Genomic DNA, 13550 nt, shown 5'->3' with positions numbered 1-13550 from the left:
TACATCACAACGTAGTAAGGCACACGACATAAAAAACCCTTTACCAGATTTATAGATAATGAAGACTGCTTCTATTTCCTTTTTTCATTTTTCTATTAAAAATATTATGGTTAACTTATTTATTTATTTTTGTTTCACAACGGGCTTTTAAAAGGCCAAAGGTGCAAAAACTGGTTTAAAACTCAAAACCGATTTGGGTTACAACTAGTTCGGTTTGGTCAACAAAAGTCAAAACCAGTTTTGATGGAGAAAATCACAAACGTTTCCAAACCGACGGTTTCAATTGGTTCCAAGCCGGTTTCTACATAATCGATTTCAAACTGGTCGGTTTCGGTTCGATTTTCAGGTAATATCGGTTTACTTGCCCACACCTCTATATATGATAAGATAGGCCGGGCCAGGATCGAACCGCATCTGTTTCTGAAATCAGGGTTTTAGGGTTTACAACATAATACCAGCATCCCACAACAGCGACTCATCAATCAAGATGGGGAGATCAAAGAAGGGTCCTAAATTCGCCGTAATGAAGAAACTGGTCTCACACAAAGCAATCAAACAGTAAGTATTCTCTTTCACCTTATTAATCTACCATCACATCTCATCAATTTGTTTCTTCAGACATAAAGAAGAGGTTTTGAACCCTAATAAAAAAGATTTAACCAAGGAGAACCTCCCCAGAAACGTGTAAGTCCTTAATCCATAGAAGATGCCTTACATCTTCATGAAAAGATTGTTTAGGCTTGCGTTGAATTTGATATTTGAAGCTCGGGCTCGAGCTCAATTATTAAATGCGCCTCAATGAAAGCTCAGGCTGGTGCTTGTTTAAGCTTGTCTCGATTCGAGTTTTTAAGATGTGATATTGAGTAATTTACAAGCAGGTCGGCTCGTTTACAGTTCCTATTTGAGGTTTTTGATTTTGGATTTGTGATTCGCGAATTGCAGACCTTATGTTTCGTCTGCTCTGTTCTTCTCGCACAATACGGCGTTAGGACCTCCTTATCAGGTTTTGGTTGATACCAATTTTATCAATTTCTCCATCCAAAATAAAGTGAGTTTTTGCTTAATATTATTTAAGTATTTTTTTAAGGTGTTAATTACACGAAAGTATTCAAGTTTTGGATTTTAATGTTTGATTTAGTTGGACTTGGAAAAAGGAATGATGGACTGCTTATATGCAAAATGTAAGTTTTCATTCCATTATTAATGTTAAGAAACATCATTATAGATTAGCAATGAACATAGTTGCTGATCAATCCTACTTGATCCCGTACAATCATCACTTTTGTAACATTGGCAAGGAGTACGCAAGAACTAAAATTAATTTATAGTCCAATGTTATTTTTTCTACAGGTACTCCATGTATCACGGATTGTGTGATGGCTGAGCTGGAGAAGCTTGGTCAAAAATACCGTGTTGCTTTAAGGTAGCTTATCTCGTGACTTTCTTAAATTGTTGGTCAACCTTTGTTTGATGATCTCAAGTTCTACTTCTCACCTATGAAGTACAAATTATAATTCTCAGACATTGTTATTTGTTGTAGATTAGTTCAAACAACACATTTTCAAATCAAACGATCTAATTTAGGATAGATATTAGTTTGGATATTAGATCGAGCCGGGGGTCTCACTGGAAGCAGCCTCTCTATTCCTACGGGGTAGAGGTAAGGCTGTCTACATCTTACCCTCCTCGGACCCTACCATAGCTTTGCTATTGGTGGGATATACTGAGTACGATGATGATGATTAGTTTGGATATTAGGAAACACCTGCAAACAAATGGCAGGGTGCGATATCAAACAATAATTTCAGGTTCACTGTGATGGTTAGCAAATAATAGAAACTTAAATCAGAAAGTGAGGTAAATGACACAAGAAAGATTCTTGTAAACCGTTTGCCTCTTTCATTTCTACAGTGTTAAATAGAACATCTACATACATTTAATTTCTAGAAAGCCACTCTGGTTTTCACTAGTCTACTTGCTGAAAATTAATAATGCAAAAATGTAAACAAAGAAAAAGAATGTGCAAGAAGTAAATGATGGTATGGACTCTTATACAAAGTGGCTATTGCGGATTGCAGAAATAAAACTGAAGGTTGACTTTAGCTGCATGAGGCTGCATTTACAACCCAATTAACTAGATCACTAAAGAGTAATCCGGGTTGTGAGTGCAACTTCGTGCAGAAGTCAATCTTCCCTTACGTTTCAACAACCCATGACAATCACGTTACGCAAGAGTCCATGTCATCATTAATATTTCATGCATGATTTTTTTCCTTTGTTAATATTTCTGTGTTTATTTTTCAAAATAGTAGTTAGTGGAGATGGGCAGTTTTCTAGAAATTAACTGTCTATATGTGTTCTCTTGAAGGCATAATGGAAATGAAATGGCATATAATTAAGAAGAACTTTTTTTGTGTTATTTATCTCACTTAGTTGAGTTTTTCTATTCTTTGCTTTTCTGTATCTAAACTAGCTGTAGATATATTCTAAATTTGATTGTTTGATTTGAATCCGTGTTGTTTGGGCTAACTACACCATTATCAGACAAAACTAAGGTTTATTCTTCAAAGAAAGTCTTGAAAGTGGTATCTTTATTTTAGAGAAATGAGCATAGATGTTTAAAAATGTATTGAGAACATTAAACATACTGATTGCTTTGTATCTTGCTCAATGGAATACTCATTTTCTTATTTCCTTAAAACAGAATAGCCAAGGATCCAAGATTTGAAAGGCTTCCATGTGCTCACAAAGGGACTTATGCCGATGACTGCATTGTTGAAAGAGTTACTCGGGTAATTACTTAAATACCCTTTAGACGCTTGTTTTTTGTTCATCACTAAGTTGAAAATTATTCTCGAACTTGGCTTGACTTGATTTAGCTCCATTTTAAGCTTATAAAATCATGGTCCGAAGTTTGAAATCATGGAGTAAGATTTGTAATGATCCATATGATCTTGCACATGCGTGGTACGATGTTTGATACCACGAACTGTATATGGTGTTAACTAACACAACATCAGAAACTATGATAGTTAATACATTTATATACATCTAATTATGCCCAGGATTCGCATTTGAAACCGTCATGCACTATTTACTGAATCTAATGAAGTTTTTCTGTTAAAACAGCACAAATGTTATATGGTAGCAACTTGTGATAGAGATTTGAAGCGTAGGATTCGGAAGGTATGTTGTATTTCACCAAATATTCTATTTTGTTTTGAACATAACCGACTTATTTTGGTTTAATATTTATGGAATTAGATACCTGGTGTGCCAATTATGTATATCACTCAGCACAAGTACTCTATTGAAAGATTGCCTGAAGCAACAATGGGTGGAGGTAGGATAAATAACCTTTTAAAGTTCCTGTAAACATTTTTTAAACACGAATAAAATACGGGTTTGGGTTCATCGATTCAACCCACTAATCATACCTTCAAGTTTAACTAACTTATTACTTTTTTTCTTGTTGCAGCTCCAAGAATATGATGTTTTTTTTAGTATGTTGCTACATGCTATCACTAATGAGCTATGATGAAGACAGATGCTAAACAAACTGACGACAGCTGTTGTTACAACCGTCTATTGCTTTTCAAGGTGTCTTAATTTTATTTTGAGTTTTGTTATATGACATAGATATGGGAGTTGAAAAACTGTACTAAAACAAGTAGTTTTTATAATATGTTTACAAAGACGTGCTTTGTGTTCATATGCACACATTGACCCGTTTGTGTTTCATTTTCATGTTAAATTTTCTTAGAGGTGCTCACATTGGTTGGTTGAAAGAGGTCCTTTATAGGATACGCGTGTGCATGATTTGGTTTTGGGCTTATACTGATCCAAAACTGGAATTATGCGAGTTTGATTTGGTTGTGTGTTTGCTTTCAGTTTTACATCTGGGCCTGAACATGGGTCTAAAACTTGCCTTAACTTTTGTAAACAAATTATCAATAAATTTTGGTATTGAAACTTTTTGTCCAAATATGAGTTTTTACACGTTCAAACAAGTTCAGTGTGGGTTGGTGTGGTTTGGCTTGGTTATTTTCAGATAAAGAACAAAACTAAACCGTCAGTAATTGGTTTGAGTTGGTTGTTTTGTTACAGTTTTATTAGTCAAGTCGGTTTTTGCTAGTGTTTTACTAACCCATAATTGACTTGTTTGAACAATAATTAATGGGTTGCACTAAAGATCTCTTTTTCAATAATTTTTATTGAATGTACTCTCCATTTCTCTAGTTTTACTCATGGAAGCTTGCGTTTAATCTATAGGAGAGTATGTTTAGCCACACTTTCTAATCCATTGAACTCATTTTTTTTATCTGAAATGTTAGTTGTTAGTTTGTGACACGGTTGTTTTGCTATGATTTTATCGGCTAAGTCCACATTTGCTAGTGCTTTACTACCCATAATCCGTAGTTGACTTGTATGAACAAGCTTTAACGGCTTCTGCTAAAAATGCCCATTTATGTAGTTTTTATTAAATGTACCCATTCTTTATTAAATAGTCACATCATATCTCTGCTTTTACTCATATAAGCATGCATTTAGCATGTAGAAGAGTACGTTTAGCCTCACTTTTTAACCCATTAAAGTCACTTTTTTTTTATTTAAGTCGCTCCACTATCATTCAACTCATTTTTGTCGGCTTGTTTTTAACTATTTTAGTTGGATTAATTTCATGTGTATCCCCGTTCTACTAGGTTTTTTAAGCGGGGTGGTGGGGTGTGGGTGGGTGGGGGGGGGGGGTTAGCGGTGGGTGGGGTGGGCCTGTGGGGTTAGGTTTTTACTTTTTAGGGGTTTTTTGATTTGGGGGTGAAGCTATTATATTATGAATTGTTTTTAATGAAATATATTGATTAGGGATATAGATGATATTTTAATTGTAATAGAAGGATATATTTGATATTTCAATTTATAGAGAGGAAAATATATGATATTTTAAAATTTGCAAGAATATATATGAAATTGCTCCAGTTTAGTTAAAACAAAATCGAAGACTCTTGAACCATCTTCATTTGGGCTAGCCGATACGAAAACAAGTCGAATTATGGAAACACTACCAAAATTACAATACTTAGTATCAAAGCAGGAATTAAGATTAATTACAAGTTTACAACACATTTAGTATACATTTAAGGCAATGTATGAACATTTACAACAAAATTTTATCAACTTCAAAAAGAACCCATACAGATTATATATAGACTTTCATAAAGAATCAACCCAATAAACCTACCAACTTCTACCCAAAACACATATGCTATCTAACAACCTTTACTTCTTCCAAAACCGATTTCGTGTCATTCACCGTCTCATTATCCGGTGGCGGTTTAATATACTTCCCTAACGCCTTCTGTTGGGACCGGTTTTTGATCCTTTGAATCTTATCTTTACTCTTTTGCTTTCTTTTTTGCTTTTGTTGTCTCATTTGATTCTTTTCTTTCTCATACATTCCTTGCCAGAAAACCTCACCGGTTTTAGGCCATAACCACCTTCGGTTAGGGTGGTCTGAGTCAGCTTCTTCGGCAAGATCTTCATCCATGGTTTTTAAGGTTTTGTAATTGAACCATTTGATCCACATTTTGCCTCTTCGGGTCTTGAACTCGTGTTGTTCTTCGAGTGTTCCGGTTGTTGGGTCCACGTACACCATTCGTCTTGCACTGTGGTATGCCCATACGTTTACGAGAAGCTCAAGAACACGCGAGTAGCAGTGTTTGTCCTGCAAGACCATTTAAAAGCCATATCAGTCATGTCAAACCGACCCGTTTTGACCCATGTAAAAAGTACATGTTTTGACCCGTTACCCAATTTCCCATTTTGCCACCTCTAGTTAGGGGTGTAAACGAAATGAGCCGAGTCGTTTGTGAGCTACTCGAGATTAGCTCGCTAAAGTTCAAAACAAGCCGAGCTTAAACGAGCTCGAACCTAAAAGCACGCTCGTTTAGTAAAGCCTGTACTTGAATATATATGAGCTTCATATACCAGGCTTGCCTAGGCTACGGGCCTATTATTTATGTAAGATTATAAGTATAATAATATTTATTTAATATTATAAATATATATTACATAATAAAAACTATCACCTATGTAGTTAGGATATAAATAAATATTATACGTGTATATAAAATTATATTTATATATAAAAAAATAATTATAAATGCATATAAGTAAAATAACTAAATAACAGCCAAGCTCGAGCTTGAAAATTTTCTCACGACCCAAGCTCCAGCTTTGGTGTTATAGCTCAAAACGAGCCGAGCTGGAGCTATGTTAAGGCTAAACAAGCCGGGCTCAAGCGAGCCCAGCTCACCTCGGCTCATTTACACCCCCTACTTCTAGTGAAAGGATGAAAATCACCTTGGATGAACTTAAGTAGCAGAAACCACTTTGATGATGCTCCTCGTAAACTTGTGCATCCAATGCGTCCACAAACATTCTGCAAATGTTAAAAATAAGATTAATCTCATTTTCATAGTTTATCTTTCTGCTAAAAGTCAAGTTGAAAAGACCGTTCTAACCTTGAAAACATCACAAATTCCAAGAAAGATTTGGTTGGCATCGACCAACTATGCATAACTGACCATGAACCTCCATCCACAGGCATTGGAGGAAGAGACGTTGAGTTATCTTTCACCCCATACATTTTCTTGAGCGTTTCAGAGAACGCAAACCTTGTACAAATTAAACACTCTGTCAGTCTGTCGTTAGAAGGGTATTTTAGTCATTTGACAAAAAAATCAAACATTTAGAGCCTTACTTGCAGTTTCCTGCATTAATAGCATCACAAAATGTCCAAAAATCTTGTTGCATCGGGTTTCTTGGATCTTTATCCATTCGAACCCAAAAATACAAAGCGTCACCATGCCTTCGTGCTTGAATGTCATTTAATAACGCCACCTCAGCTGCCTTCGACAAAGAAGCCTGTTTAAAACAAAAGCTCAAATATTTTTTACATGAAACCAATCTTTGACCAAAAATAACAGAAATTTGTTGACCCGAATCGATATGGTGAGAAAATGTCATTATAACTTGGAAATCTTGCATAAAACCAAGAAAACTAGAAATTAATGAAATTTACATGCCTTCTTAGCTGTGGCTCTCCATGATGAAAATCCAATCCAAGCATTCTTGTGAATCCGGTCAATTCGGTTACCAATAGCAAAAAATGCACCAAAATCACCAAGGGCGTTACGGTAATATGGTATGCTTAAAAGAGGAAGACGAGAAGGTGCATCAATGTCGTCTCTTGATCTTCGGCCTTTAGTTGTCTACAATATAAGCAATAATGTTAAGACTAGTAAACTAGTTTTGAGCTACATTTGTCAAGTATAGAACTTCAAGGACTAGTTGTGTAATTCTTGTATACTCTAAAGTCTAAACTAACCATTAATTAGTTAGTCATTTGGTATTAATAGCTAAAAGTTGAAGTTGAAAGTCGCCCAAAGTCTATTTTTAGTACATAAACTTCCTATATCATTTTATTTCAACATCTAAATATTATTGTGATAATATTTTGTATCATAAATAGCATGGTAGTTGTTTAAAAAAAGGCATTAAGTGTACTAAAAACGGCCCGTTTCAACTTGAACCTGTTTTGAGTTATAGTTTATCATATCTTTTAAGAAGATGTACGAATGTTTACATAAAATAAAGTGACTCACAAGTCCAAGACCGCGATAAAGTGGACCTTGATGCAGAAAAGGCCAAGCTCCTTGTCCAAAATAAGGTTCATAAATGCATAACGCCTGACCCGTTCTTTCAAGCTCTCCATCATCTCGCTCATGCAAATCATTCTTACTACGATCAACTCTTTTTGCACTTCGGTATACTTCCTCCCATGTTCCCCTCGGTTGCTCACTTCGGTCTTTTAACTACATAACATTTAAAACAAAGATTAGACTTTTAGAAGGATCTTGAAGTTTATTTAGGATTTTGTTCACAGTAGGATAAGAGTAGTTTCCCATGATGGAAGATGCAAAAAATCTCATATATGAGATGTCTCGTTTACATTAGAAACTAGGGGTGTAAAGCCTGAGATCGGCTTATTAAGCTAATCGAGCCGAGCTTAAACAAGCTCGAGCCCAAACCTCTTTTGGAGATCTAAATAAGGAAAATAATTATATAACTTATCAAGCTCCACTAAGCGCGTGAGCCTAAACAAGGCTAATAATTATATAACTTTATGCAACATACTAAATGTATATTTACTAGATAATAATTATAATATGTAAAATTAAAATAAAAGTAAACAAATAACATATATTATGTTATACATAAAAAAGAAGAAATATAGATGTATATAAATAATGAGTAAATAATAAACAAGCCAAACTTGAGCTTTAGAAATAGAGCTCGAAACGATCCGCACTCGAGCTTAAGAGAACACAGGCTCGGTTCATTTACACCACTACGTGGCAAGATGGTAGGTCTGGCAAACGGATTGTGTAACGGTCAAAACGGGATGAAATGCTTAACTTTCAGTGCAGGTTGAATCGGGTTAGGTTGACTTTGAACACATTCTTGTCGAATTTTAAAAAGTTTATAGTTTTATATAAGTGATGAATCATGAATGCATTAATAACATTACAAAAACAATATTTTTACAAGCATAATCTAAATATTTGAATAATAAGCAATTGATCCGTTTCTTCATGAAACTTTTAACCCATATCTTTTAGCTAATAATTTTATTTGACCTGTTTGAGCAAAACACAACCCATTCACAAGTAACTAGGACAAATATTCTTTTAACTGTCTTTTGAGAAAAGAATACTAGACTTTTCATAAAAAGACAAAATTTGACCCAAAAGTCAAAACCATGTGTAAAGTCAAACATCTCTTAATTACCTCACCATCTTCTCTTTTCTTTTTAACCATTGCTGTCTGAATGCTCTTCTCTTCTTCCCATATACTATACAAAAATGTATCATCACTCGAAGCATCACCAAAACTCTCTTTTTGGGTATGAGTCCACTGATGTTCAACCTCGTTTAAAAACCGATCAACCCTCATAGTCCTATTTACATATGTACTATTTGCAACAGCTTCAAAAACACGCCACTGCCACTCGGTTTTTAAATTGGATGGAATTTCCGATATTGCCCTTGGAGATGCAACTTCTGAAGGTAAGTTAGCAACGCTTTGCATCAACGAAGCATACCCTTCAACTGTTTCAACTACCATCATATTTTTTGCAGTGTGTTTTCCAAACAATGCTATATTTCGAGCTAAAGATGATACTTTTCCATTTGACACCAATTGCAGCATAATTTGTGTTAAAATCTTTATATTTTCTTTTGGGAAAAGATAGCCGTTGACTTTGTCATCAACCTGAAATACAAAATAAAATAACAATATAAAAATTTAAATTATATTCACAAGATGTAAAAAGGTTGTGAATTTAGAAGCATACGTGTTTCTTGATTATCGATAGGTCGGGGGCTATGATTGGTTTCTCAAAGCACATTGCTTTAATTAGAATATTGGGAAAAGATTGTTCTTCGAGAAACGACCCGTGTATCACAGCATCTGCGACGCTAAGAATGTTGTACACGTCAGCATCATCATCAATGCCAGCATGAGTGACAGTGCCTCTTGGGTAGTTTAGATTTGAAGCAATTTCCTGTGAAAAATAGTGAAGGGTATTATAGTAATTTAACAAACAATCAAACACTTAAATTTGACTTGTACAGGTCAACATTTCCAGTTTTTACGAGACTGAAGGACTACAAAGAAGATAACATAAAAGGGTCCAGAACAAGATTCTACCTCAATGGCAGCACTGTAATTACCGGTCAAATCTTGACTCAAGATTATGATCCTGAGCCGTCGACTCAAACCATCGTCAACACGAAACTCTGCTAAAAGTGGCGATAAAGCTTGTAAAACGAGTGCGTGTTCCACCCATAATCCATTATAAAGAAACTGACTTCCTGTTATTACAATAACAAAATCACGAGCCCCAATATTCATATTCATATTCACACGAACACTTTCTTCATTAACAATCACCGAGTTATTTATATTACAAGCCTCAGATGGTGATCCCGGTATAACAAAGTAGTTTCCAGCATCAAAAGCAGCATAATGCATCTGAAAACACAAAATATATATAAAATTTTAAATTAAGAACAAGTTCTTGTAAATTATTTTTTAATTAAAAATCAAACTAAAATGTACCGGTAGGACATGATTGGGGAAAACAACAACCGTAGCTCGATTAAACACCGTTTTCCAATCATCAATCAGCTTAAATTGGCTATTGGATACATAGTTTTTGTAACGGGTCGCAAGTGTTTTTTCATGGATGGTCCATATAAGTGGCAAAGATTTAAATGGTTCCTGTAAAAGACTATAATAACTAAATTTATTAACTTGATATAATTATTTGATCTATAATAAAATTTGGTATATTTACCCTGAAATGGCATCTTTGGCTTCAAGAGAATTTACAAGTATGGCATCATAGCTGAAAAAACGAACCGAATTAAATAACAATTAAACTAAGATATTAAACTAAATATAATATTATCATAATCAGAAAAGCAAACATACTTTAGCCAGTCGATTATTATCTTTGTATCGCTGCTAGCTTCCACTATGTTAACCGGAACTCCAATATCTTTCCACACGGTATGCACAGGACCGTCTTCAAGTGAGTAAACCTACACAAGATTAAAGAATTCCAACTATATAATTAGGATTTAACAGGCATCATATACGCGAATGCATGATTAATTTGAAGTGCATTACTATTGTTTTGCATGCATTTTAATGTTTAATCTCTTAAATTTACTCTGAATTATCATAACCGATAATGCAGCCCGAAATACCTCAATTTCATAGCCAATTGCTCTCAAAGCAGCTGCAACAGAGACCATTAATACTTGTTGTGGATCAACCAACAGATCTGCAAAAACCTACATAATTTAACTAATAATTAATAAACAAATACCATCATGGGTATGATTCTTACTTCAAAAATACTAAAACTCTAATAAAATTCTAAAACAAAAAAAAAAGAAAAAAAAGATTACTCACAAAAGCAAGCTGAGGTTTTCTGTGTCCAAATCTCACAACTTTTCTTGAATCTTTATTTTCTCCTTGAAACTTAACCAAAAGCCTTGTGGGCTCAAACTTAACACCTTCACCAAAATCCAACCCACTGATTTCTTGAAACAAAGTCTTCAAATCCTTATCAAAGTTATCATCTTTTAGCTTCAAGAAACCACCACCAGCTTTTTCCAAAGGCAAGAACATTTGAAACACAAACATGAACAAGATGAAAACTGCAACTGCACATATCCATTGCAAGTAATCCAGCTTCTTCAAAACCATAAATCTTGCAAATCTTGATCTGGGTCTTTGCCCAAATGAACTGTTTCTTTCATTTCTTGATAAAGATTTTAATAAAGGCTCTCTTTTTAATGGCAAGACTCCATTTTCAAGAGAACCCATTTACATTCCCACCAGTTAAAGACCAAATTAATCAAATTTTTATAAATCTTGCATACCCAATTCAAATCAACACATAAAAAGGCAAACTTTTTACTAAACAGTGTAATCAAGATTTCTTGAAAATGGGTAAAGACAAATAATAATAATAATAATCATAATAAAAATGGCTGCTTTTTTGCTTTGTTCTTGAGTCTTGAGATGTTTTGGATAAAACTTACAATTTAATCACTACAAAAAAGTGTATATTTTTTATTTATAATTTACACCCATTAAAGAAATCAAGAGATGCTTGTGAGTTATTGCTTTTGAGTGATAAAAGGAAACAGCTAAGAAACTTTTAGAGAGAGAATAATAAGAACAATAAGAAGAAGAAGAAGAAGAAGAAGAAGAAAATCATTCATTTTTTAAATAATTTAACATTTAAATATTTTAATAATTGTCTCCATGCGCGGCTGTCAAAGACTGTTTTACTTGCTGGATTCTCATTAAGTTAAGGTTTCTATATCTTCAGATATGTTTTTTTGAGTTTCAGTGTTATGTACAAGTAATTAATGCATAGAGTACAATATAAGAAAGTTTTTGTTTGCATTTAGACAAGAACAAATTAAAGAAAGATCACATGTGATCCAATATATTCGTATCTGGATGTATCTAATCTAATCCTGATAGTTATGAGCTATAATTACACGTATGTATCTCTATGTTGTTTTATATTGAATGAAACAAAAATTAATGCATAATTAACTTCATTTATAAATGGCTTGTTGTGTAATGGAAACATGTGATTGTGTAATAGTTGGATAATTATCAAATATACTTTGATTAAAATATGATGTTGAAGAAACACTAAGTGAACCCTGGACAGATTATAGATAATCTAGACAGATTATAGATAATCTGGGGGTTAAGTAATGTTTCCCACGGATGAGATCTAACTGAGAAGGCTGTTCTTCAGGAGACCTGCAAAACAAACACCGTAAGCTCGTCACTGAGAAGGGGGGGGGGGGGGTTCCTCCTTGTGACCACCCTCCGGCGTGAGAATCAGACTAGGTTGCTCTGAATATAAGTGTATATTAAGAGATTGCTAGATAACTGGGTAGCAGATGATCTTACCATTCCAAGATGTTGGAGTATTTATAGCCGAAGGTAGGTTAGAAGGTATAGCCGGCTGAATAGTATTCCTGTTCTACCAACAGTGGACTATGCACAGGCCATACTGGTTGGTGGATAGGTTACGGCCAACAGTAACTATGTCGGCTACACTATTCCTCCAACTGTAGATTATGCACGTCCTACCTACTGTGGATTATACGCAGGCCATGCTGGTTGGTGAATAGGTTACGGCCCACAGTAACACTATTTCACCAACTGTAGGCTGCGCATGCCCTGCAGTAAGGGTTGGTGAGTAGGCAGCGGCTAATAGTAACAAACAGTACTAGAGGGTGTTCCTCCTCGTACTGTTGTCGGTGAGCTGTCACCCTGTGATTGGCTTATGGGCTGTTCTGGTCAGATTGTCTGTCCTATCCATACCTTGGTAGGTATAGTACAGATCTTTCAGAATCATACGGACTGGCTCATTTTGGCGGGATTGTTCCCGTCTTGCTCATTCCTTCATGTGACTACTGAAGTATCTATTGTCTTGTGCGTGTAGCCCTGCTGTCTGCGGGTAGCCTTCCCTGATGGCTTGTATCCGCAACTGCGGGAACAGGCGGGGTACTTCACCATTGGGAGGCTTTCCCTGCGTGTACAGCTTGCGTACTGCGCGTAAGGTTCTCTGAGCATGGTGGGTCCTGCGGAAGCAGATGGTCTTTGCGCAGACGTCCCTGTTCAAGGTGAGTCTTGCGGGACCAACTGGGCTCTGCTGGGACCTACCTCTTCAAGTCCCCCCAGTCCAATGTTCTTCTCATGAATGTTTAATAAAGTGAGGTGAACTTTTGGACTTTGAGCAAGGGGTTTTGAAAAGGCTTTTTAGTTTTAAGGTTCTCCGTGGGGATTCTTCCCGCGGGTTTCCTAGTGTCACTTGCAAAAATTCCCGATTTTTTTTGCTTGATCTTTGGGTATGATGCGGGTAGGTATGTAACCTTCTCGCA

At 35.3% G+C, this 13550-nt stretch overlaps 2 protein-coding genes across 2 annotated transcripts; one reads left to right on the top strand and one right to left on the bottom strand.

Annotated features, from left to right (window-relative positions):
- The first annotated feature begins 487 nt into the window (after window positions 1–487).
- Window positions 488–3500, top strand: LOC143632221 (uncharacterized). Its single transcript, XM_077100789.1, has 9 exons — window positions 488–558; window positions 619–684; window positions 943–1048; window positions 1139–1181; window positions 1351–1423; window positions 2705–2792; window positions 3130–3186; window positions 3265–3343; window positions 3479–3500. Exons 1-9 carry the CDS (start codon window positions 488–490, stop codon window positions 3490–3492), a joined length of 597 nt encoding a protein of 198 aa, XP_076956904.1. The 3' UTR covers window positions 3493–3500.
- A 1685-nt stretch (window positions 3501–5185) lies between these two features.
- On the bottom strand, window positions 5186–11552 carry LOC143632247 (uncharacterized). The gene is made up of 14 exons (XM_077100812.1): window positions 11044–11552; window positions 10836–10922; window positions 10558–10667; window positions 10421–10471; window positions 10183–10354; window positions 9772–10095; window positions 9416–9625; window positions 8851–9333; window positions 7665–7874; window positions 7086–7271; window positions 6761–6924; window positions 6522–6674; window positions 6361–6439; window positions 5186–5722 (listed from the first exon to the last, which is right to left on the bottom strand). Exons 1-14 carry the CDS (start codon window positions 11458–11460, stop codon window positions 5264–5266), a joined length of 3105 nt encoding a protein of 1034 aa, XP_076956927.1. The 5' UTR covers window positions 11461–11552; the 3' UTR covers window positions 5186–5263.
- Between the last annotated feature and the right edge of the window lie 1998 nt (window positions 11553–13550).

This window comes from Bidens hawaiensis, unplaced genomic scaffold, assembly GCF_021521415.1.
Source record: "Bidens hawaiensis isolate Kalapana, Puna unplaced genomic scaffold, B.hawaiensis_p1.1 tig00006386_1, whole genome shotgun sequence".
Classification (NCBI taxonomy): domain Eukaryota; kingdom Viridiplantae; phylum Streptophyta; class Magnoliopsida; order Asterales; family Asteraceae; genus Bidens; species Bidens hawaiensis.
Note: the sequence above shows the minus strand (reverse complement) of the source record. Positions and strands in the feature narration are given on the sequence as shown.

What these genes read in the sequence shown, in the direction of transcription:
- LOC143632221 (XM_077100789.1), top strand. Translation starts at nt 488, where the DNA reads ATGGGGAGATCAAAGAAGGGTCCTAAATTCGCCGTAATGAAGAAACTG. An exon ending in TCACACAAAGCAATCAAACA is followed by an intron (nt 559 to 618) that starts GTAAGTATTCTC and finishes TTGTTTCTTCAG; the next exon opens with ACATAAAGAAGAGGTTTTGA. An exon ending in GAGAACCTCCCCAGAAACGT is followed by an intron (nt 685 to 942) that starts GTAAGTCCTTAA and finishes CGCGAATTGCAG; the next exon opens with ACCTTATGTTTCGTCTGCTC.
- LOC143632247 (XM_077100812.1), bottom strand. Translation starts at nt 11,460, where the DNA reads ATGGGTTCTCTTGAAAATGGAGTCTTGCCATTAAAAAGAGAGCCTTTA. An exon ending in GCCAAAGATGCCATTTCAGG is followed by an intron (nt 10,355 to 10,420) that starts GTAAATATACCA and finishes TAGTTATTATAG; the next exon opens with TCTTTTACAGGAACCATTTA. An exon ending in TATCGATAATCAAGAAACAC is followed by an intron (nt 9,334 to 9,415) that starts GTATGCTTCTAA and finishes TTTGTATTTCAG; the next exon opens with GTTGATGACAAAGTCAACGG.